This window comes from Culex pipiens, chromosome 3 (assembly GCF_016801865.2).
Source record: "Culex pipiens pallens isolate TS chromosome 3, TS_CPP_V2, whole genome shotgun sequence".
NCBI classification, from domain to species: domain Eukaryota; kingdom Metazoa; phylum Arthropoda; class Insecta; order Diptera; family Culicidae; genus Culex; species Culex pipiens.
This window is the reverse complement of record NC_068939.1, coordinates 47,113,660-47,138,711: the sequence shown is the minus strand read 5'-3', so window position 1 is coordinate 47,138,711 and position 25,052 is coordinate 47,113,660. Positions and strand designations below refer to the sequence as shown.

The following is a 25,052-nucleotide window of genomic DNA, read 5'->3' as shown; positions in this document are numbered from 1 at the left end:
TAAAAGTCCCTTTGACACCAAATTTCTATCTCATCACCGTTTCAGGCTGCAAATTATTAAAAAACACCTTTTTTTTCGCATGTTCAAAAATGGAAGGGGTCGTACCGCCCCTCCGTCACAAGATAACAAAAAAACGGACCTCGGATTCGTGATCAGGGACAAAAGTTACCCCTTAGGACAAAGTTTCACGCAAATCGAAGAGGGGTCGGGGCAACTTTTCCCGATTTCGTGTGAGTTGGTGGAGAATTACCCAAATATAAACGATAATGTTTATAATTGATTGAAAAAACGTAAATTCACTCAATTTTCAAGGCAATATTACTCGTTTTGCATTATTTTTATAAGGAAATCTAGAGTAATTTTTGAATAGATACTATAAACATATGAAAACATAAGTTTATAAAACCCTTAAAAAAAACTATAAAAATATTTTCTGATGACATATGTTTGCTTTTGTGTTATTTTAATAATAATACTTTTGATTTAAACTGCTCGCTGACCAAAAATTTTAAACAAATGAATTATGAAATATTGTATACTAGGAATTGGTTTATAAATTTATTGTGTTTGATTGTGGATTAATTTTGAATGACTTCAGGTTAATTGAATTTTGTTATATTCATTATATTATAATATAACAATATTTTCAAAATTTTTAAATCAAGACTGACATTTCAAAGGGCGTAATATTGAATGTTTAACCCTTTTGAAATGTTAGTGAAAAACTGCTGCTATTTTCAAAAAAGTCACTTAAAAATGGCTTTAACTTGAAAACGGTGAAGTTTATCAAAATTTTACTTAAGTACTTTTTGATTGCAAAATTGATTTTACATCGAAAAATGAAATTGAAAAACTTTTGAGACTAATATTTCGATTTTTTGACAAAATCAGTATTGTTTCAAAAAATCATAACTCGGTCAAAGATTTTTTGCACAACCTTGAAGTTTCTGTAAAGTTGGCATTTTATGTCCCCTAAAACATATATAAAAAAAATAGTGTTTTTTGCAAATCAAGTTTTAGTGACAAATAGTTAAATTTAAAATCACCTTATTTTTTACCGTGTATCATATTTTTTTCAGTGTAGTCCATATCCATACCTACAACTTTGCCGAAGACACCAAATCGATCAAAAAATTTCTTTAAAAAATGCAGATTTTTAAATTTTCTATATCATTTTTGTATGAACAGCTGCCAAATTTGTATGTTAAATTATATGGACAAACTAATGATGCAAAATGGCTTCTTTGGGCATACCGATGGCACCAAAAAAGTTTTTGCCGGCTTAAAAAATACAAAAAAATCGAATGACCGAAATCTGAGAGCATTGCTCATATGATTTGTTTTTTTTTTTGCAGTTTTGATTATTGGTAAAATTCTGTAATGTTTTAGGTCTTTTTTCTTCCAAAGATGGACACAAGTTGGATCTTCGACTTTTCAAACAATTGAATCCTTATTAATGTTTGAGAATTTGTCAATTGCTTAAATATTTTGAAAAATATCATTTTCTAATAAGATATTATATATGTATACTTCTTGAACAAAAGTGTATAAAATTTTGTAAAGTTACAAAAGTTAGTAAACTATATTTTAATAATCACAAGGTGTCATGATTTTCTCAATGAAAATTATTTCAAATCGGAAAACGGAATGCACTATCGGATTCTTTGGATAATTTAACCATTGAAAAAACTTTTTTTTTTAAACAGTGCATGGACTTGAAGTAGACTACCCCAGTACATATTTTGAAAATAATAATCTTGAGAAAAACCTTACTAGTTGTAAAATATTCAAAAAATAAATTGAAATCCTGTCAATGTAACTAGATCATAAATCATTATTTTAGTTTCTTAATAAATGCTTGATTATTTTGATTTAGTTGGAACAGAATGTGAAGGCATATTATGGGTTGTAAACCATTCACAATTGCCCTACAATCAGTTTTTTTTTTTGCAAAATTGTACATCTAAATTTCTTATATGTTCATCATATTTAGAAAGTTAAACATGCTTAAAATTATTATATTATAGGAAAATGGAATTTTAATTGTTTTTAGGTGATTCCATTTCTAACTGATTTTTTTTGCCCTGTGATAAACTTCGTAAAAAATAATTAAATCGACTTTAGTTTCAAAATTCTAGCCGCTAAGATATATAAACGACTTTGGACTGTGAATTTTCTCGCTAGATAACCGAGAATTGTGGCAGAGTTCCTCATTAAGATTAAACCTTGAGCTGCAACTAAGCAGCTTATTACAATTGAATCAACAGTTGCGATAATACAACAATTAGGCATCCTGCTCCACCCATAAAATCTCCCGTCATCATCCAACAGCTAGAAATGCCTCTAAAGAATTCGCATTTCCCGTTTGGCTGACCTCACCCACCAGTGCCAGTGGCCAACAATTTGCGCGGAATTCCGCCAGCTGACCCGACTGCCCGCAAATCACGTCCCTCCTAAAAACCTATTTTAAAATTTACTCTATTTTCAAACATCCTCCCTCCCGCTAGCGCGAGTAATTGACCTCAACAAATAAATGCTTTTATTTTCGGTCAACTGTTCCTTCCCCCCCAAAAAAAAAAACAAACATTCTGTGAATATAGTTGCTTTTTGACGAGCCGCCCCGAAAATTGTCTCAATGTCAGAATGGTACACGTTTCTAGGAAAATTTCAACCGAGCGTTGCAAAACCGCTTGCTAAATTATTGTTCTTTTCTTGCCGCGGCCAGAGCAGACCTGCTGTTTGGGATTGGCTTTTTAGCAAACGGCTGTATAATCGCGCTCAATTATTGTGAAATATTTTGTTTGATCGCCACTCTTCACACTCACAATGGCTGGGGAGCTGCGCCACTAGGTGGGTTGGGTGGGAGGAAAAGCTGAGGCGGGGCGGTAATTTGGATGGTTTCACACAACTCAAGCGGGAAAACAAATGACCACGAGGAGGGGTTTCTTCTTTAATTCTTCGCTGTTCTCTTCTTCCGATGTTGTCGAGTGGTTTTCATCTCGTGAAAATTTCATCTGCTTGACGTCACATTAACCCTCACTGATCCACTATATTTCTTTCAATATTATGATTTTTGAATGAATTAGTCATTATTAAAAATAAATATTATTAAATTCATCAATAAAGTTTTGAAAAGTTCTAATGGCACCTCAAGGGTTAACCAAGAATACCTGAGGAAATTCTATCGCCTCCCAAAAAAACAAAAAAGCAAGCAAATAAGATAGAGTAGATCAGAGCTGGTAGCCGGACCGTGAGTGGGCGGGAAGATTAATCTTTTTTAACCGTGACATGGCTCAGTTTCTGTGACAGTGTGTGTGTTTGTGTGTGGGTTCGAGGGAGCACGTGCAATCACGTGTGTATGTGTAGATGGGCGGTGCAACACTGGTTGTTCATTGCTCTTAAATGTCACTTTAAGTGGCGTGACGAAAAAGATTAAGGGACCTCCTCAACCCCTCTTCCAACTCCAACTTGGTGATTATGGGAGACTTTTTCTGTTGTTGCTTCTTGATTTCGAGGGTTTAACGTTGACCTCATTAATATTTAAGGTGTAAAAAACAAGATTTGTTCATGTTTTACAGACTTTTGAACAAATTTGTCAATTATCTAAACTGGCTCAATCAAATTAGAGCAATATTTTTCCTTGAAAGTTTAATTGGAAATAAGTAGAATTAAAAATAATCCAAAAACCCTTTTTCTGACATTTTTTTATTCCAAGAAGGCCATTTCAAATTTTGTTTGAAGAATTTGTCCCCCATTTTACAAAATTTTCCCAAAAAATCTGGAGACAAAAAAAATGACTAAGATTGAAATTTTCATAAACAATATCTTGAAAAGGATTTTAAACTAATCATAATACATTTTATAACACTTATTTATGTACTTTTAAGCGAAGAAAGGCTTTTTCATCTCTTCAAAAAAAGTTTATGATAATTTATGATTTTTGTTGGTGGTTGTGTAAAGGAAAGTTTTACTCAAATCGTAACATTTTAGAATATTCTCATATTGACCAAAAATAATAAAAAATGCAGATTATGATTTTTTGAATGGTTTTCACTTTATTGTAATTCTAATTTCTTAAAATTTTTGTTTGAAATACTGCGTGACATTAACTTTGGAAAGGTTTTGGAACGGTCTCAGTATTTATATTTTATAAATTGATATTTTACCTTCTTCTTTTTTCTTAACTTTTTTTGTTTCTATAGTAGTTAGGAAAATTAGCACTGAAAAGTTGAATTTATTATTTTCAAAAATTTAATTTTTTTAAATAATACTTTGACCATTTTTTTAACCCAAGCCATGGCCGGGGATTTAATTTATTTTAACAAAATCAAGGAGTAGTTTGGCGTAATCTTATTTTGGAATTATTACTTTTAATATTACTTAGAAGTGAATTTTTTTATGATTTATTTATCGTTATGTAATTTATATTTAACTGTCAAATCTTTCAAGAGAGCTAAGCCATTTGTTTTTTTAAACAGATTCTGCGAAGCAATGTTCAAATAAGAAATCATACCAGAAAAATGTAATGTGAAAGATACATGTCAAGATTAGATATTTTGTTTAAAACTAGAATAAAAAAAACCGAATAGATTCTTTAGATGGCATATCTTTTGAACTTTGGTACAGAGTTAACATTTTTTTTTTTCTCTCTGGTTATGATTTTTTTATTACATTAAAAATTGTTGACTTTATATTTTGATGTAAAATCGAATTTGATATCGAAAAGCACTTAAGTAATGAAAATGTGAAAAGTTTTAAAGTTTAAATCACTTCTAGAAAAAAAAATCCTCGAAAAAAAGTAACTTTTAGAGTTTTTTCGAGGGTCGGCATTTCTCACCATTCTAGATTTTTTTTTTCGTGAAGATCAAAAAATTTCCTGCGTTTGGCATGATTTAAATTGGAATTATTGTTTGGAATATTTGGCCTCTGAAAGAAAAATGTTTGATGAAGTTCCAGATGATTGCACTGGCCCAGAAATTAATTACAAAATAAAGATTTTCATGAAATTCTTAACAGCTTAACAAAATTAAATGATAAATAAAACCTGTTAAATAACATCAAAACTAAACAATAAAATGTTAATGAAATTCAGCCATTTTTTTTAAATTGCCCTCATAGTATATGACAAAGAAAATCATAACATAAAATCTCCAGGAAGATTATAAATTTTATATTAAAATTATTTCTTTAAAATTAAATTTCTTTAAGCTAATTTGTTAATACCTCATGAGTTTTTATGTTGAAAATTCAGGAAAGAAATAGTTCTTGAAATAGTAATTATCATTGAAAAATGTATACACTATTTAGTATCAATTATTTAATGCTTTTTTTAATTTTAAATCAAATTTCACCTCCGCTGACGGTAGCAAAACCGTATTTATGTATAATATTTTATTTATGCATTGCTGCATATGTGTTTTTAAATTATGAAATTTTAAATTTAAATGTAGTTGTTAATGTTAAATAAGTTTTAAAAATCAGTATCATCAGTGCAATAAACGGATTCTTATTTCAACTCAAAATTTTCGGAAAAATCGAACTTCAATGAATCTAAGTTTATTTTGAATGGCAAACTCTAGCACGTATATCTCCTCATTCATTCCAAACTTGTACCTTCAAATCAAACACCATGAATTCGTTCCTAAACACTATTAATCCATCTTCGTTAAGGGGATATTCGAACTCCCCCCCCCTCCTCTTTTAATGCCCAAAACAAGGACTTCCCCGAAAATCGAATTGTCTGGAGAGAATAAAGCATGCGGCCAAAAAAGTTGGGGATCTCACGTGGTGTGGAATATAAATGAGGTCTCAGCGCTATTTTTTTTTGTTGACCAAATGTGTTCCAAAGTACGTTCCTTTTTCCGACAGGAAAATGGGGATTTGCTGGTTCTTCTGGAGAGTGACTTTTTCGACAGTTTTTCCTACGAGCAAAGGTGTGTGCATACAGGGATAGTGTCGAAGGGCAAATCCGTTTTTGATTAGAGAGAGATCACCGAATGATTGGGAGCTTGTGTCTGGTTTGGTTCCTTAACGAAATTGTACTGTTCTGTTGGTGTTTTTTGTTTCGTTTTTGCTAGAGTAGAGGTCTTTGGAATTCAAATTTATGCTAACTCTTTCTTTTCCTTATCTTTATGCTTACAGGATGATCTTGACAAGCAGCAGCTGGAACGTAAGTGTTGTGGGATTTGATGAGTGGGTCAAAAGGACTTTCAAGACTTAGGACATTGACGTAGGAGAATCGACTAGACTAAAAAATATTTAATTTATCCACTTAAGTAGACACCCTGCTCAAACAACTCAACCTAAAACAACGTTGACGATTCTGAATGAACTCAAGTTTACGCAAAAAGTTACGCGTCCATTGTTGTGGCTTACGCACCTCCGAAATATCAATTACACCCGAAACCGTCAATCACCTCTCTGGTGACCCACTAAACGACCATTAAATCGACTGCAAATCGTTTCGTTTTTTTCAATTCCCAGCAAAAAAATCGCAAACGCAGAGACTGCAACACACAGGATGTCCCACAATGATGGGGGTCCAATAAGTTTCGCCAAAACAAGCAATAAAACATCGTCGGAGGGGCAAAATTGTCTAGCTGGCGACGATTATAATCGCATTGGCGAATTTTTGAGGTGGAGTTGTTGTTTTTGCAGAGTTTCATCGGCGATTGTGGGCTGTGGAATGTTAGGCAGGTTCTAAAAAGTTTTTTTTTCAATTTGAATTACGGATTTGACTCAGGAAATTAAAACAAGGTTCAAGGAATAAGAAACAAGTTTTTTACTTAGCAAAAATAAAATGTTTCATACAAAATAAACAAAATGTCTCTACATTGAACCTTTCTTAAAAGCATTGAATATGTCATGATTTATTAAATCATGAGCAATCAGAACTGCACAAATTAACAAAAATGCAATTGAAATGTTCACGAGTGATCTGAAAGAAGATATTCTTTGAGTCGTAACTGTTAACCAAGTTTATTTAATTTTTTTGATTGTCTGTTAAGCAAAGCTTTCAAACGTTGAGCATAATTTTCTTAATTTTAACTACACCAGTACACATACACGTTAGTTGAAGTAAAAAAATCATCTTTAATTGTTTTAACTAAAATAAGCTGAAACATTTAATGAGAGAAAATTTTTGTTTAAATAATTATCAAATAGACCAATCAAATACATTTTTGTCGTCTTCCCCCTGATGTGGCATAAAATTAAATAAAGGGTTTTAAATTGATTTTCTTAAAATACTGAATGAAAATTGACAAAATGAATAGAAAAACAGAAGTTTGTTTCTGGAATTCGGTTGTGAAACTATTTTTTTCCTGTTTTTCTCAAATGAAGAAACGGGCAACTTTTAATCTAAAAAAACAACAGTACTGTAATATACTTTTTGCAATTCCGTCGTGAAACTACTTACTTTTCCTGTCATTCTTGAACGACGAAATAGCCTACTTTTCTGTACCAAAAATAACAGAATCGAATAGCAACACTTTTCAAAATAAATGCTGAAAAGTTCTACTTTTCAGCACTGAAATCGGTGCTGAAAAGTTGAACTTTTCAGCACTTGTTTCGAAAAGTAACACTTTTCAACATTTTTTTGATTTAAACGATTTATCGACAAAATACATGAAAATTCGACTTAAAATTTCACTCAATGGTTGTTTTTCGAAATTGCAAAAAATGTTGTATGGAACTCGTTGCAAAACTTGATTTTTTCAGCACTCGTCGTATTTATCCAACTCGGTGAACCTCGTTGGATAAATGTACGACTCGTGCTGAAAAAATCCTCTTTTTGCAACTTGTTGCATAAACTACTATTTTAGCATCCATCAGAGTACTTAAAAGTTCAAATTTTCAGAATTTGTATTGAAAGGTATTTTTTTCGATATCTTTCAAGCGGAAACACAAAAGTTTTACTGAAAAAAATCAAATTTATTTGGAGTTTTGCACGAAATTAAAAAAAAATATTCAACTTGTTGCATAACTTGTTTTTTTCAGCACTCGTTGTATTTATCATACTCGGATAAAAGTACGCCTCGTACTATTTTTATTCTTTTGCAACTTGTTTGATGAATTTCATGTTTTTTTTATTATAGATTATTGACCGGAAAATTACATGAAAAAAATCTGATTTTCAAATACACGATATCTCGTAAAATGTTGATGCTTGATTTTTTTTTCTTCGCTTTTCTCAATAGTTTTTGAAAATGCCAAATCATTTTTTTTCTCAAAATCAAATCAACTGTTTTTAAACCTTTGCATGGCAATATCTCAGCAAATAAGGGTCGTATCAACAAAGATTTTTTGCACAAGCTGGAAATTTCTGAAAAGTTGGCATTTAATGTCCTCTAAAACATATCAAAAAATAAAAAAAAAATAAAAATAGTGTTTTTTTGCAAATTAAGTTTTAGTGACAAAAAGTTAAATAAAAAATCACCAAAATTTTTTTTACCGTGTATCATTTTTTTTCCAGTGTAGTCCGTATCCATACCTACAACTTTGCCCAAGACACCAAATCGACCAAAAAAATCCTTCAAAAGATACAGATTTTTGAATTTACATACATCATTTTTGTATGGCCAGCTGCCAAATTTGTATGAAAAATTATATGGACAAACTAATGATGCAAACTGGCTTCTTTGGACATACCGAAGGCAACAAAAAAGTTTCAGTCGGATTAAAAAATACAAAAATTAAAATTTAAGAAAAAAGACCGATTTCGTAGAGAATTGCTCTAGGGCATATTGGGTGGAAAAAGGCAGAAAATTTTATTTTTTCTATTCAAATTTCAATTTGATAACAATGTATTTTTTAGTCATTTAAGATTCCTTACTTGATTTTGAATCTCAAAAAAGAAGTTTAAAATTGATTATGAACATAACCTATTTGATAATTCCAAAAATCGTCGTTTTTAAAAAAAAAAAAAATATTGCATATATCTCTGGTATCAGATTTTTCACAGTTCTTATTTCCTGCGAAAAAGATGGCCTAAAACAAAAAACAAAAATGACAAAATATTTATCAGGAACAATTACTTGTAGTCATAACAAGTAAAATAAAAAAATCTTTTTTTTTCTCTGGACCTATTTTTTTCTTAACACCTACATGTTTGCTGAAGATAAGTTTGGAAAAATTATTGACGCAAAATGGCTTCTTTTAACACTAGGAATGAAAAATTTAGTGCAATATTCTAGAGAATTAGTTTCTGCCTTTTCATTTTTTTTTTGTTTTTTTTTCTTAATAAAAAAATAGAACTCAATTTTTTATATTTTCATAACTAGTTTTGTACAAAATACATAATCACTAAATCGGGAATTTTTGAAAACAAAATATTGTAAACTTCTTATTTTGAGTGTCAAACGAAGCATAACTTATTAAAAAAATTCAAAACGATGAAAAAATTAAAAAAAAAACATTCCAAACTTTAGTAATTTGTACTCAAGCCACCCTAATTCAAGCTACGTTTGACACAATCAAATTTGACTAGCGGCGAACTTTGGTGGTGTTTTGCTTGCGTGGGACAAAGCCAAACACAATCCATAAAATAAAGCCCAAAACATGGGTTAGAGTTGCGAATTTTTCGAGTGGTTTCGTGCCAAATTTGTATGATTTTGCACACTGGCACGATGTTTGCGGTGAGCAGGAAGTTTATGCGATTCGATGGCAGTAAATTTGAATTGATTTTTTGTTTGTGCTTCGGAAATTTTGCTAACCCCATAGTTGGGTCAGATTTTAAATTTATTTATGCTTTTTTCTGGTTTATCGTTAAATGATTTGCCAATTTGCCAAAACCTAATATATTTGCCTCAGAATAGTTTATCATCAACCAGTCCTTGAGCTCGTTTCGGATGAGATTAAATATCACTAGCTTCAGCAGCACCCTCACCAAAAATGGCGAATAATTATCAGAACAGCACCCAACGCCAGCGTTGAATACAAGCAGCTTAGCGCTAGTTTATCACACCTGCAGCGGTAAAAAAGTGGACCATTAAAAGCAGCTTAAATATTTGCAATCCCCTCCGGGGAACTGTGGTGCAGGTTTTACGAGCTATTAAGAGCTTACAGAATGTTGGTCGTAAATGGTTAAAAATCTATTTAAATTCTAATTACTCTTCAGAATTTTTCTTAGCCATATTGAAATTCAGAAATTGAAAATCTTTTTCTAGCATGAACAACTTATTATGTTTTTCTTCAAAACTTCGAACTTAATAACATGTATCAAAATAAACTTCAGCTAGACCAAATGTATGATTCTGCTCCACCTGATTAGGTCATTTGCGCTGCAGTCCCCATTTCGAACAAACCCCGAGGGAATCCGACCCAAATTCAGCGTGCAAACACCTTCACGCCTGCCACAAATTGGCGGGCTCCTAAAGAGGCAGCGAATTCGCGACCTGCACAGCGAAAGCTCATTTTAATTGAGGCTTCGCGTGTGGTCCCCCCAAAACCTTCGCGGGGAATTAGGTGCACAATAAAAAATATTTTCTTGAAATTTTAGCAATTTTAAACAAATAAAACTTGTGTGAAATTCAGACAATTTTTTTTATTATCAAACAAGTGAAAAAAGGTCAAAATATTAAAAATTCAACAATTTTTCAAAGTTTAAATGTTGTAACTGTGCACTCCTAAACTTGGCTTGGGGGAAGGTTTCTCCAGCCAACAGCTGAATAAAAAAATGCGTGTAGTTTCAGCTGACGACTCTCATGGAGTGTCAATTATAATTGACTTCTTTCTTTTCTTCTGTACATTTTTTGGACCCTTGGTCCTAAGGCGGTTCGCCGACCACGAGCTTCCCTACAAGCAAAAAAAAAATGAACTTACTCGTGAAAGAGAGAGATTACATAAACGATCATTTGAACTACATTTTGCGGTCTAGACACCAATGTTGGTTTTTGCTGCTTTGCTTTTTGGACATGACAAAGTGTATCTCTTTCAAGGGGATGCCAAATCCCCTCCTCCCCCTTTCGGTTACTGGGTCACACTACCTCGCCGTTTGATGAGACGTGAAATGGTCGTGAGAGTGCTAGTTTTTGGAGTTTTTTGGGGCACGCAAAGCTTTCATTGATGATTTTTTTTGGTTGAATATGATCGATTTAAAGTGAAATCTGGAAATTTTAATTTATGGAATTTGAGTTATGTAATGAAAACTGTTGTAATTGGCAAAATTATCGTTAACCTTAAATAATTTAAACAATTTTAAAATATCTAACACGGCTTGCCGTAAGCCAAATCCTTCAAAAGTAGCTCAAATCTTTTTGAAAAAATCATCTTATCTCAAACCAAAGCCATTTGAACCTTTTTTTTTTGCTGTTCCTTAGGACCAGAGCTTCCATCCATAAAATAATATATTGAATTATGGATGATATGAAGCAAATTTTTTGTAGGACAAAAATTTGTTTATTTAATCCGGAATTAATAGGTTTTTATTACAAAAGAAAGGCTTTACAAATTTTACTAGAGCAACCACATTGAATAAAAGTTTTCTCAAATTTCCCCAAAGTACGTCATCTAATTACAAGTAGCCACTAAACCCCGTAACGTAAACAATTTCCCACGAAAACACAATTCTCGTGAAAAGAAATTAACGATCCTCGCCAGCAAACAGTCCAAATTTTGTCCAAACAAACACCAACTACCTACTTCTACCCACTACCGGAACCTCGGATCTCGGAACCCCAAACAGTGCCAAGATCTGGTAAACACATCGTTCGCCACTTGTGAAACATGTGTTTTGATTCTCACCGATTTCGACTCGTAACTCGCCCACTTTCGCGCAATTTCTCTCTCCTCTCTCTCTCTTTCGTGGAAAATGCGTGCGATGCTACAAGGTTTTCTTGCGATGTCGCGCAACATTTAGTTGAGACACGAACCATTGATCGTTGCAAGGTGGAGATCTTCTTCGAAGATCGCGGAAAAGAGTGATGATCGCGAGGGTGGTTTGAAACGGTCGTAATTTTGATATTTCTAAACAATTTTTTTAGAAATTGAGAGTTGTGATTCCTAATGATTGGTGACAAAATGAGACTCACGACATTCCGCAAAGTGAGGTTTCTCTCACGATGCAACATAAATCCCGAGTCCGGTTGAAATCAGCTATAATCGTGCTCAGCGTTCCGTCTCTTTCCCCCGCACACATAACGATTTTAAAAGTGGATCAAATTTAGGAGGATTGCGATCTCTCAGTCCTGTCCAAGAGGAGTGCACTAAAAATAACATTTTCAGGTCTTTTTCCACACGAGATAGGTGGCATGCGGGATGGACGGGGGGAAAATCTCGTTTTTCAATGGGACTTTATGTTTGCGGAGCACGTGTGAAATTTCCATGATGGTGGTGAGGTTGGGAAAAGCCGAGAAGAGAGATGTTTCGGTATAAATTTAAACCTCCCGGACAAGATTTGCTACAAAGAGCGCATTTTTGAGCAAAAAAAAAAAACGTTGCTGGTGTGGTGGATCCCGTGCAACGGATAGGAAATACCAACACACCGTTATGAATGGGCAGCCCGTCTGACTGGCGATGTGTGCGATGAATAACAATCGACCGACGCGGCACAAGTGTGTTCGTTTCAATCGGTTGTATTACTGCCAGTTGCAGGATTTGGGGAGGAACATTTGGTGGGGGACTAATTTTGATATTTTTATTACGAAGGAACCAAGTTGTTCTATACTTGTTACAAAGTGGTTTAAAGGTTTAAAGATATAACGAGATTAAAATATTTTAAAATTTAATCGACTTATTCAAAATAGGCCGTAATCTTAGATTTAAACAAGCTGTCCATCCAACTGACGTGATCTGTCTATTTACTTCATTTACATTTCCATACGCTACGCCCTTTTCAAAAGTTGTATTTGAATTTAGAGAGCAGAGAAAAGGCCAACTAAACCAAATCGGGAAAAGTGTAGCTGTCATATTGTTGACGTTATGCTTTATTGGCACATTTTTGACATTTTGGAAACTATTTTTGTTTTCATATTTATTCATTAAATTTGTCAACAAACAAGTTGAATGAAACTGTGTGATTTTTTTTTATAAATTGATATCTTCGTCACGAGAGCACACAAAAATAGCTCCTCGGCTAACAGCTGGGTCTGGGTTGCGGTTTTATTTTGATGCACCGAGTGCAACAAGTGCAACAACAGTGACAACAATTGACAAACAACCATTTTACGGTGGATCGTGCCTGCTGCCTCTGCTGCACTATGATATAAGAGTTCACACGAGAGGGGAAATCTCTGCGGTAACATTTGAAAGGGGATTATAATTTTCTTGAATTTTATTTTAGAATTTTTTGAAAGGAATTTTCAAACACGATTTGTTGATGATCGTCAACTCTTTTCAAATGTTAGTCCAGCGTTGCATTTGCCAAATGCGGTAAGAGAATCAAGTGTTGTTGGATGACTGTTGAGTTTTGTTCTTAAAAATCAGCCGATCTTGTTGATCTACATTGTTTGCAGGGAAGACATTAGTAGCATTACAGGCCAAGGTTGACCAAGGTTGATGCACAATAAGCCAAAATGGGATTTGAAAAACTTAATTTTGACCTAGCAATCTCTCTATGTTTATTTTTGTCAAATTGGTCGAATTCAAATTTAAGTCTAGTTTAAGTAAGTCTTTGCCAAAAAAATACTATTTTAAACTGATTTCAAATAAAATTTAAGTAAACTTTGGTCTATCTCAAATCAAGCTCAAGTCAACATTAAGAAAATTTAAAGTCAAGTCCAAGTCAACAATTCAATTAAGAGCCAAGTTTAAGTTTAAGTCAACTTCAAATTAACCCGAAGTCCAACTTCAAGTCAAGTTCAAGTCAAGTTCAAGTCAAGTTCAAGTCAAGTTCAAGTCAAGTTCAAGTCAAGTTCAAGTCAAGTTCAAGTCAAGTTCAAGTCAAGTTCCTGTCTAGTTCCTGTCAAGTTCAAGTCAAGTTCAAGTCAAGTTCAAGTCAAGTTCAAGTCAAGTTCAAGTCAAGTTCAAGTCAAGTTCAAGTCAAGTTCAAGTCAAGTTCAAGTCAAGTTCAAGTCAAGTTCAAGTCAAGTTCAAGTCAAGTTCAAGTCAAGCTCAAGTCAACAACTCAATTTCTAGTCAAATTTGAGTCAAATTCAAGTCTAAGTCAAGCCAAAGTCACGACAAGAATTATGAAGAAAACGTTCCTTAAGCTTCTAAACAGAAAGCCAGACTTTCCGACTTTAACTAAAGCACAAACTAGAAATCCCCCAAGCCAAACCCTCCCAAAGCCAAATCCTAGGGCATTCCTCCGGGGTATAATCACTTGTTTTTATCCCATTACGGTGCGCGCTAAAAGCTTTAACTTAACGAGCGATAAAAGGACCTCGTAAACAACGAACGTCCTGTTCCCTAGGACCAGGACCACAACTCGCCGGCGTGGTCTTTGTTCAAAGAATAGAAAAAAGTACGACCAAGCCACCAAAACCGAAACCAGCGAGCGAGCAAAAGTATCCGCTTGCATGCAACAGTGTTTTTAAATAATAAATTACATTCATAAACGTTGATCAAATTTCCGAGCGTGAAGAAGCGTAGCGGGGGGAAAAAAGGGAACAACCTCCGGACCGGACGCCCGGGTTGACGGTGGTCCCCTTTGAGGGGGAGGAAAAAGCAGGTTGAAAAATGAACTCCTCGACGCAGAACCAACAAAGTTGTTGGACCGGTACGGTTCAGTTACCTCACCGGCAGCGAGGACCCTCTGGACAGTGTGCTGATGAAGTCAACTAAAAGGCTTTTTGAGTTGCGCCACTTAACCAAAGATCAACCTTAAGTCAGCTTGAAGTCAACATTGAGTCAACTTCAAGTCAAATTCAAGTCAAATTCAAGTCAACTTCAAGTCAACTTCAAGTCAACTTCAAGTCAACTTCAAGTCAACTTCAAGTCAACTTCAAGTCAACTTTAAGTCAACTTTAAGTCAACTTCAAGTCAACTTCAAATCAACTTCAAGTCAACTTCAAGTCAACTTCAAGTCAACTTCAAGTCAACTTGAAGTCAACTTCAAGTCAAAGTCAAGTTAACTTCAAGTCAACTGCAAGTCAACTTAAAGTAAAGTTAAAGTCATCTTCAGGTAATCTTCAAGTCGACATTAAATCTGACAGACTTTTTCCCACGATTCCTCAACTTTTCTGCTTTCTTTCGCAAGAACAGTTTCGAAAAACCGAGATAAAGTTCACTTTCCGGACCAATATACAAAGTAACCTCTCTCGTTCCCTGGAAATGTACCCGAGTACAAAACCATCCAGGAAAATTGTGAATGGAAAAATCAACTCGTTTCAGCTTTCCAATGTCTCCGGAAGGACACCTGTGACAATTCTTGTGCTTTCGGTCCAGGTTTTGGAACAAGTTTCTTTGTGCAAACATTACCCTCCCCCTCCCTCCTCTTCCCTTCTTCTTTGACAGGTGAAGAGGTGAGAAAAATCGATTGTGTCGGCACAGTTTCCAACCCCGGGTTCCGTTTTTTTTCTTTCTCGTGTGACCGTAGATGCCGGAGAATAATGATGGCCTTTTGGGTCGGATTTTCCGGACTATTCCGGTGGGAGGGAGTTTTTTTTTTCATGGAAGCCAAATCAAAAAGGTTGCGTAAAACAGGTCAGCTTTGATAACCGAAATGAACGGAAAATGGCCGGATGTGTTCCGAGGCAGCTAATGGATCGGACCAACTTGGAAAGCCTCACGGGTCACTTTTGGGGAAACTTTCATGGTGAGAGCATTTTTTTTCCGGGGATAAAAGTTAAATGGGTTTTGTTGAACTAACCTTTCAGGACTTTTTGTCTTAGTTGACTTAAAATATGATATTTGCTTTAAAAGCCAAGCTTAGTTTACATTCTGAACAAGTTTTCATCTAGTTGTAACCTATTTGCAACTTGTTGTAACTTATTTGCAACTTGTTTTAACATACTTGGAACTTGTTGTAATTTATTTGCAACTTGTTTTAACCTATTTGCATCTTGTTTTAACCTATTTGCAACTTGTTGTAACTTATTTGCAACTTGTTGTAACTTATTTGTAACTTGTTTGACTTATTTGCAACTTGATGAACTTATTTTCAATATTTTGTAACTTATTTCCAACTTGTTGTAACTTATTGCAACTTGTTTAAACTATTTGAAACTTGATGTAACTTAGTTGCAACTTGTTGTACCTTATTTGGAACAAGTTGTTAGTCTTTGGAACTTGTTGTAATTTATTGTAACTTATTTGTAACTTGTTGTATTTTTTGCAAAACATGTGTTACTTATTTGCAACTATTTGTTACTTTTTTGCAACTTGTTGCAACTTATTTGATACTTGTAATTATTCAATTGAATGATGTTGTTATAAATGGAAACTTGTTGTTTCTTAAAACCAATTTTTACATATATTAATATCTTTGTTCTAGTGTAATCTTATTAATATATCAGATGTTTTTTTAAACAACTGCAACGTTACAAACACGTTTGTTCAATTGAATAATTGTTGTAACTCATTTGAAATTAGGTCGATTTTAATTTGAAACAAGTTTTAACCAGTTTGTAACTAATTTTTACTTGATGACATAAAAATTAGAATAATGTTATTGAAAATTGTAATTAATTAATTAATCAACAAGTGACCGTCCTTCACTTTTCCTAATGTTTCATCCATTACCACAGTCACGTACAAATTACAAAATCCAAAAATGTACTTGCAAACCTCCCACGTGTCGGAAATAAATCAATAGGAAAAAAAGAAAACAATTTCTTTCCCCAACTCGAAAGCTCATTCAAAATTGAATCACAACAGCCCCACAGACAAATCGACGCAATCCACTCTCGACAGGGGCAAACAATCCCTTTTGGCCACAGCACCAGACCAAGGTCCGTGGCGGTAAGCTAGGCACGTCCTTCCCGAAAGGGCGTCCGTCGACCAGGCAGCGGTAGGGGTTTGCCAGTAACCAAAAGCATCGATGCACCGACCGGACCAGTGAAAATGGCAATAAATTTTCGATCCCGTCCTCGACAAGCTGTTGTTGTTGAGCGAAAAAGGGGAGGAAACATTTTGAAAGGGTTAAAACGGAATAACTAGCAAAAATCAAGCCTAGCTTGTTAAGTCCAAGTCAAGTCCAAGTCAAGTCCAAGTCAAGTTCAAGTCAAGTTCAAGTCAAGTTCAAGTCAAGTTCAAGTCAAGTTCAAGTCAAGTTCAAGTCAAGTTCAAGTCAAGTTCAAGTCAAGTTCAAGTCAAGTTCAAGTCAAGTCCAAGTCAAGTCCAAGTCAAGTCCAAGTCAAGTCCAAGTCAAGTCCAAGTCAAGTCCAAGTCAAGTCCAAGTCAAGTCCAAGTCAAGTCCAAGTCAAGTCCAAGTCAAGTCCAAGTCAAGTCCAAGTCAAGTCGATGTCAAGTCGAAGTCAAGTCTAAGTCAAATTTGGGTAGATTCATTTGAAGAAGTAAGTCGACTACACCCTTTCATATTATGACCTCTCAGGAGTTTGTTTTGCCTTTTTGCGCTCCGGTATAAGGGGAAACAACATTGAAGCAGCTATGCCGCCAGCCAAGGCTATCAATGGCCACTTCTGGGCCGGCTAACAGGTCTCTGCTGACCAGAGCTGGAAAAGCAACCTCACTCACTTGCCTTCCAATAGTTACAGATTCTCTCACCGTCCTGACCGTCTCAAACCGTCGATTTGAGCTGTTAGATTTTCCCTGAACCACATTCCGGCTGCCATCTCACGTTTTTTGGGACGATGACCATGTCTTGCGGGGTGGGTGTTATTAATAGATCAGCGCACACGGTTTAATTGGTGCGGAGAAATGGTCAACGGCACCGGAGTTGGACAAAGTTTGGAATGGCGATGAATGGGATTTCAGAGTTGCACCATTATTTGCTAGTTTGAAATTGAAGGCAATTGAGACAGTTATTCAGCACTTTTGCGCAGTTCAAACGATTGACATTCGACAGTTGGACACGATTGAATTGCTTGAGACGGTCATCAACAACAGCTACAGATTGAGACGGTAGCCAGCTAGAGACACCTTCTAAAGACGGTCCATAGATTGAGTCAACTAGTAGGGTGGTCTTCAGCTTGAGACGGTCGTCCGCTTACGACTGTCTACTGCTGTAGTAGGTTTTCAGATTGAGACGGTTAATTATTAGAGTCAGTCAACAGCTTGAGACGGTCACTTTTTAAAAACGTTCCTCAGATTGAGATGGTTAAAGCATGAGACGGTTAACTATTTGAGACATACATCATTTTAAGATTATCGATAGTTTGAGACAGATGACGGATTGAATTGGTCATCAGCTTGAGACGGTCAACAACTTGAGACGGTTGACAGGTTGTGACTGCCAACTGCATGAAACAGTCGACGATAAACGGCTTGAGACGGTCACCTTCTAAAGTCTCTAGCTGTTGAGACGGTCACTTTTTTAAGGATGTTCCTTAGATTGAGATGGTCAATAACTTGAGACGGTCAACTGTTTTTGACAGACTCCTTCTAGAGATGATCGACAGTTTGAGACGGTCATTTCTAAAGACGGATGACAGATTGAATTGTTCATCAGCTTGAGACGGTCAACAGCTTGAGATGGTTTATAGGTTGTGCCTGTCAACTGTTTGAGAAAGTCGATAGATTGAGACGGTAAACTTTAATATACGATACACAGCTTGAGAAGGTTACCATTTAAAGAATTTCAAGCTTGTTATTGTCTTTGGCTTGAGACGGCCACCTTCTAAAGTGGATCAACAGCTTGAGACAGTCACTTTTTAGGGACGTTTAGATGGTCAAAAACTTGAGATGGTCAACTGTTTGAGACATACCACTTATAAAGTTGATCGACAGTTTGACACGGTAATTTCTGAAGGTGGTTGACAGTTTGAGGTGGTCATAACCGATGGTTGACAGGTTGTGAACTACAAGAGGCAATTGACAGCTTGAGATGGTCACCTCATGAAGATTTTTCAACTCGAGATGATTTTCGCCTTAAGAAGGTCACCTTCTAATGTCGATTAACATTCCATAGATTGAGATTTTCATAAGCTAGAGACGGTCAGCTGTTTGAGATAGAACCCTTCTAAGTTGATCGCCAGTTTGGGACAATCCTTGCTAAAGATGGTTGAAAGATTGAGGTTGTCATCAGACTGAGACGGTCAACAGCCTAAAACAGTCGACAGCTTGAGATGGTACAATTCAGACCTTTTGAAGACTTTCTAACTCGAGATGGTATTGTGCTAGTGACGGTCACCTTATAAAGTCGATCAACAGCTTGAGACGATCACTTTTTTAAAGCGTCTCACAGATTTAGATGGTCAGAAACATGAGACGTTCAACTATTTGAGACAGACCTCTTCAAAAGTTAATCGACTGCTTGAGACGGTCGCTACTGAAGACTATTGACATAATGAGAAGGTCATCAGCTTGAGACGTTCATCATATTGAGACGATCAACTGTTTGAGATAGTTTTGATTTTGAGACGGTCAACTTTTTTTTTAAAGCTCGATAGCTTGAGACGGTCATTTTTAAAGACGTTTGACAGACTGAGACGACTATCAGCTTGAGACGGTCAAATGTTGTAGACAGTAAACTCATCAGAATCTTAAGACGGTTAGCATCTAGAGACGATCAAATACGTTGAGACGGTTAAATAAGACGCTTAAAGTAGTTCAAAGAGTAGCTAGACGATCAGCTAAGACAACCCTGCTAACAACCCTCTCTTTTTTTTTCTCCCCCACAAACAGTGCTCCGCAACGCCTTCAACGCGTTCGATCAGGAGAAGAAGGGATGCATCGGCACCCAGATGGTCGGCACCATCCTGAGCATGCTGGGCCACCAGCTGGACGACCAGCTGCTCAAGGAGATCATCGACGAGGTTGACGCCGACGGCTCCGGTGAGCTGGAGTTCGAGGAGTTCGTCACGCTGGCCGCCCGGTTCCTCGTTGAGGAGGACGCCGAAGCGATGCAGCAGGAGCTGAAGGAGGCGTTCCGTCTGTACGACAAGGAGGGCAACGGTTACATCACCACCGCCGTGCTGCGCGAAATCCTGCGCGAGCTGGACGATAACATCACCGCCGAGGATCTGGACATGATGATCGAGGAAATCGATTCTGACGGTTCCGGAACCGTTGACTTCGATGGTGAGTTGCCAACCTCATTTGCTACGGCTTGTTCAAAACTCTAACCTCACTTTCTTTACAATTTGCAGAATTCATGGAGGTCATGACCGGTGGAGACGATTAAGCGTCTAGAACCCCCACCAACTCTGCTAGCTTAATATTCGTTTAATGTTTAATTATACCTTCTACAACCAGAGAGAAAAACAAAACTCTACTCTACTGTCGTGTTAATGTTAGCCTAAAAAGTTTCCACCAAAAAGTTTACTCTAAGATTGTTCACACCAGTATCAGGTAGTATCAGCACACACACAACCACAACACTGAACGTAGAGTAGTAGATAGTGTAGAACAACAGACTCAGTGACTAGGAATGGTCCAAGATCGGAGAGAGGCAAAGTTTTTATGTATTTGCTAGCCACCCAGAACAACACCCAGAAGCTTGTCGGGCCCCGCGGCAGGACGAGCGTCGAGTTTCCACCAACTTTTGTTATTTTGGAAACCCTGAGTGTGCAGCAATTGTGTTTGTACAAAAATAAAATCGATTTGTACCCTGAAGTCGGGAGTAGTTTTTATTTGGTTGCAGTTCTGCAGCGAAATTCGAAATTCCATTGAAACAGTTGATGGTTTGATGGCGCAGTAGGGGAAGTTTAAAATAGTGGAACAATGAAATTTGCAAAATAGTTCCAGCAGTCAAAATGCTTACCAGCTCATTTCAAATTTTGCTCTGGATTATTCTAAACAAGACTATTAGCCAATTTTTATTTTAAACATTGTTTTTGTGCTGTACTGGCTTACAAGTGAATAAAACATGTACTCAATAAGATGAAATACACTGATAAATACTCACACTTTTCACTTTGCATTTCAACGATATCAAAACATTTATTGATAAAATTCAACAAAAGTAATTGCTTGCTAACAAAGATTTAAGTTTATTATTACTTTGATCCAGTCAAAACACATTTTTTTAAAGCTGGAATTCAAGAGTAAAGTGCTGATAGGCCAAAAAATATTAGAATAGAAATATTATAAAATTATCAGCAGTTTAAAGACGTTTGGTATAGATATGCATTTTTGTGATTTTAAGATAAATTTATATAAATGTGGCATTTGATCAAACCCTAGCAAATTTTCAAACTTATGTTATAAAGAAAAAAATATTGTTTTACATGCGTTTTGCAAGTACAGATTTTTTAACATATTCAAAATCAAATTTAAATCTCAACAGGCTCCTAGACTTAGTGGTTGCGGCATCTGTCTAATAAGCAAAAGGTTCATGGACTATATCCCGGAAGTAAATGAAAATATTTATCATTAACTGAGACACATACAAATAATAAACGTAAACATTTGATCAATTCTCCACAATGTTTTTAAATTTAATATTTTTTGATAAGGATGAAACTTTGTTCATTTTTTTTAAATTACCTTTTCCTTACCAAAAAATCCATTTTGACAAACTTTCGATTGCAAATCTCGAATTTTATATTTTTTTGATAAATTTAGTGGACATAAAGTGCCAATTTTTGAGCTATACGGTATGACTAAGGTTACCAAATGTATGTTTTTTTTCTTTACCGTTTGGATTTTTGTAACATTTTTTTAATTTACGTGCTTTTTTGCTCTGGACAAGGCTTTCCTAATAAGACTTTTTCATTTAACTATCATTTTAATTATAAAAGGATAATATGGGTAGATCTTCGGTTTGCCTCCGTTCAAACTTGATTATGAATTGTTCTTTTTGAATGTCTTACAAATTTCTACAAATGTATCTAATAAAATATACAATTAAATGCTTTTGTATATTTTATTAGATAAGCTTGTGAAAATGAAAAAAAAATCAAGCAAAACAATTTAAATGGGCCAAAACTTAAACTTTAACGTCCAACAATTGGAAAAACAGAAAGTCCAAAGTTCAAATTTATCTTAACCCTCTACAACCTAACCCCGCCTTTAGACGGGCTTCGATCTAAAAAAAACGCTAGAAATCAATTTTCCAACCGATTTTTGATCTTTAAAAAGCATTGGAAAGAAGAACTCTTAAAATTTTAGAAAATTTCATGGTTGGAAGTTTAATTTGTTTTATGTGACTTTGCCAACTTTGGCTGTATTTTTTACTAACATTTCCTATATTTTCAGTGAAAAGAAGTATGCAGTAATTTTTGTAGTGTCCCAGAGTATGCCTCTACGCATTTTTTGCAATTTAAATGATGATGGTGCCATTCTATAGCAAAAAATGTGAAAAATATGCAAAAAATTAAAAAGTGACTGTAAAAACGTGAAAAAATTAGATAGGCAAAATATAATTATTTAAGCTTGTAGAATAGGCCAAATACTACCAAAAACAAACATAAACTAAACAAGATAAATGCAAATTAAAATAATAAAAATAAAACAAGAAAAACATAAAACAAGAAAAGTAAAGTTTTACGTAGAATAAAAGTTGCTCAAAATGACCTCCTCAACAAGGGAAAAATAAATATTTTCTAAAAAAAAATTTGGGCATTACAGGGTTAATCGTTCTTGTCATACAAATGGGTCATATCGGCTAAGTGTTCGGATTTTTGCTCAGCAAGAGCTGGAAGTCTTAGGTTTGACGTTTAGTTCTTCGCCAAAATATGAATCTAGAAAAAATGTAAAATTTCAAAAGTTCACCAAAAAATGTTAAAAAACATTTTTTTAAATGAAATTTAATTTTGTATCAAAAAGTATTTTTTAAATAGTGTCTTTTGGTCTATCTTCGTTCATCTCTGAAAAAATCTTAAAAAACTGAGAAAAAAAATCTATTTTGGTCATTGTTTTTCCGATCTTTGGTTGCTGAGGAAAGCCTTGCAAAACTTAAAAATTTAGAAATCAGTTTTTTTTATGTCGATTATATCTTGCAAGCTATTGATATGATTTTAAATGTTAAAAAGTGATTCTAGTGTGAAATTTTCTCATCCTTTTGAAAAGCATATTTTTTGATTTTTGAAATCATGACTTAAAGCCTTTTTTACCTTCTACCTTCTACAGATTTTAGAATATTTGCATCGCACTTTTCTATGGACAGTAAAGTGGTTCAAATCCGGGTTTACTCGGGGCTACCCCCTGAAATCAAAGATTGACCCATCACTAGGCTAAATTCCGAACTTTTTAGCGAAAATCCTTAAAATAACCAATCTTCGTATCTGCGGGAAAGTTTTTTCCAAATCGAATGAAGATATTAATCTGAGAACTCGATGCCTCTGTGCTCTCTAGTTCTTAGCTTGCAGGTTTTCCTATCTAGTTAGCATAAGAGAGCACAGAGGCATAGAACTGCTAAGAATTTGATAGTTATTGCGCCTTCCTCATGTAAAAAACTGAAACATTATCTTTTCTCCATACATTTTGACGATTTTGCGCATACAGACTTTAAGGGCTCAGAAAGAGGGGTGCCCGTGGTCAGAATGAGCTCAAATATGGAATTAAGCCTGGTGATAGGTCAATTTTCGATTTTAAGGGCCCCGATGAGGCTAAGCTTTGGACCACCCTAACGGACAGTCATCAAACTTTGTATGGGAACTTGTATAAAAAATTTATTTGCGAATATGAAGAGAATTGCTCTTTTGGGTAAAAATCTTAAAACATGTTGATGTTTACTACGATCAATTATGACACAAACAGATTCATTAACTATAGGAAAAATCATTCAGTAGATTAAGAATCGCAAAAAAAAACCTACAGGCTCTAGGAATGAACTTACATGTACAGATTTGGAAAGCCTTTCAACAAGTATAAAGAATACAGTCCAAACTTTTTTTGTTGTCTTTTTTTTATCGTCGAGCTTAAGTATGACCCCTTAACTACGCTAAAGTGATTAACAAAATTTAAATCCAAGATGGAAGCCAATATGGCGGTGACGAAATATTGCAAAAATGCATTTAATAATTTAATAGGCAATCAAATACTCATTTTTTTGTTCGTCATTTGTTTATCAGAAGTCCCATACAAACCTTCGGATAATCGAACTTCGGATGATCGAACCTTTTGATAATGGAGGCTTCGGATAATCGAGTCTAGACTGTACCACAAGATGACGAAGATTTTGATTGGTTACACCAATTAATACATTGAACAACTTGTGATTGATTTCATTTAATTGTTGTACATGAACTACATATTTTTACAAATAATTGACAACATTTTAATAATATTGCATAAGACCCAACTCTCTATTGATTAGAAATCAGTATAAAGCTCGATAACCTCAACATTATGTGAATTTTGTTACAATAAACATAATTGAGTTAGGTGTCTAAACGTGTCAGAAACAAAAAATGAAAAAATATAAAACCTGAGAAAGTGTATCTCCCTTCTTGGCGCTCAACTTGCTAGCACGAACAATGAGCAGACAATTTGGTACACAAAGCTAAAAAGTTTCAAATAGTTTTCCGAATTTTTTTCACCCTGTCAAATTTAAAGAAAAAGTTCGCGAAACGAATCCCTAGCGATTCGTTCAAAATAGCAGAGCAAGGAGCAAAAGCATTCGCTTGGAGATGAAGAAAAAAAATCCCGCTAAGTCAGTCGCTTTAGCGAGCCATCATCAATCATGATTGCTAGGTATAATTTCAGCATATTGCCTTATTTTTTCGCAGAGAGGAGAAAAAAGAAGAATTTTCACGGTTGACGTGCTGCCTTTACCGATGCGTTGAGTTCGTTTGAGACTGATATCGCGCACCGCCAAAATGATCGATGAGTGCACATTCCTGAAGTGGAATGGACGTTTTAGTTTTTTTTTTTCTGGAGAGGGCAGGCACATTTTTTCAGTGAGTCATGTAGTTATACAAAAGGAGTGTGAAATGAGGCAGGTGGAAATTTTGGTGATGACATAATGGGGATTCATTCATAAATGTTTGTAACTGGTGAATTCTTCAACTTTTGGATCGATATGGTTTCTGGTAAGTTGTAAATTTTGATTACGTTTCAAAACGAAATAAGTTTTGATAATTCAAAAAAGTGCTCTTTAAACAAAAAAA

The 25,052-nt window shown here is 35.0% G+C and overlaps 1 protein-coding gene across 3 annotated transcripts in view; it reads left to right on the top strand.

The window, feature by feature from the left end:
* LOC120412591 (troponin C, isoallergen Bla g 6.0101) overlaps window positions 1-20,613 on the top strand; it is a 29,290-nt gene extending 8,677 nt beyond the window's left edge. For all 3 annotated transcript variants that reach the window (XM_039573120.1, XM_039573121.2, XM_039573119.2), the window contains exons 2-4: window positions 6,142-6,169; window positions 19,684-20,079; window positions 20,148-20,613. In XM_039573120.1, coding sequence (XP_039429054.1) covers window positions 6,142-6,169; window positions 19,684-20,079; window positions 20,148-20,182 — 459 coding nt within the window. In that variant the 3' untranslated portion in view covers window positions 20,183-20,613. The remainder of the gene's footprint in view (window positions 1-6,141; window positions 6,170-19,683; window positions 20,080-20,147) is intronic.
* Window positions 20,614-25,052: the final 4,439 nt, after the last annotated feature.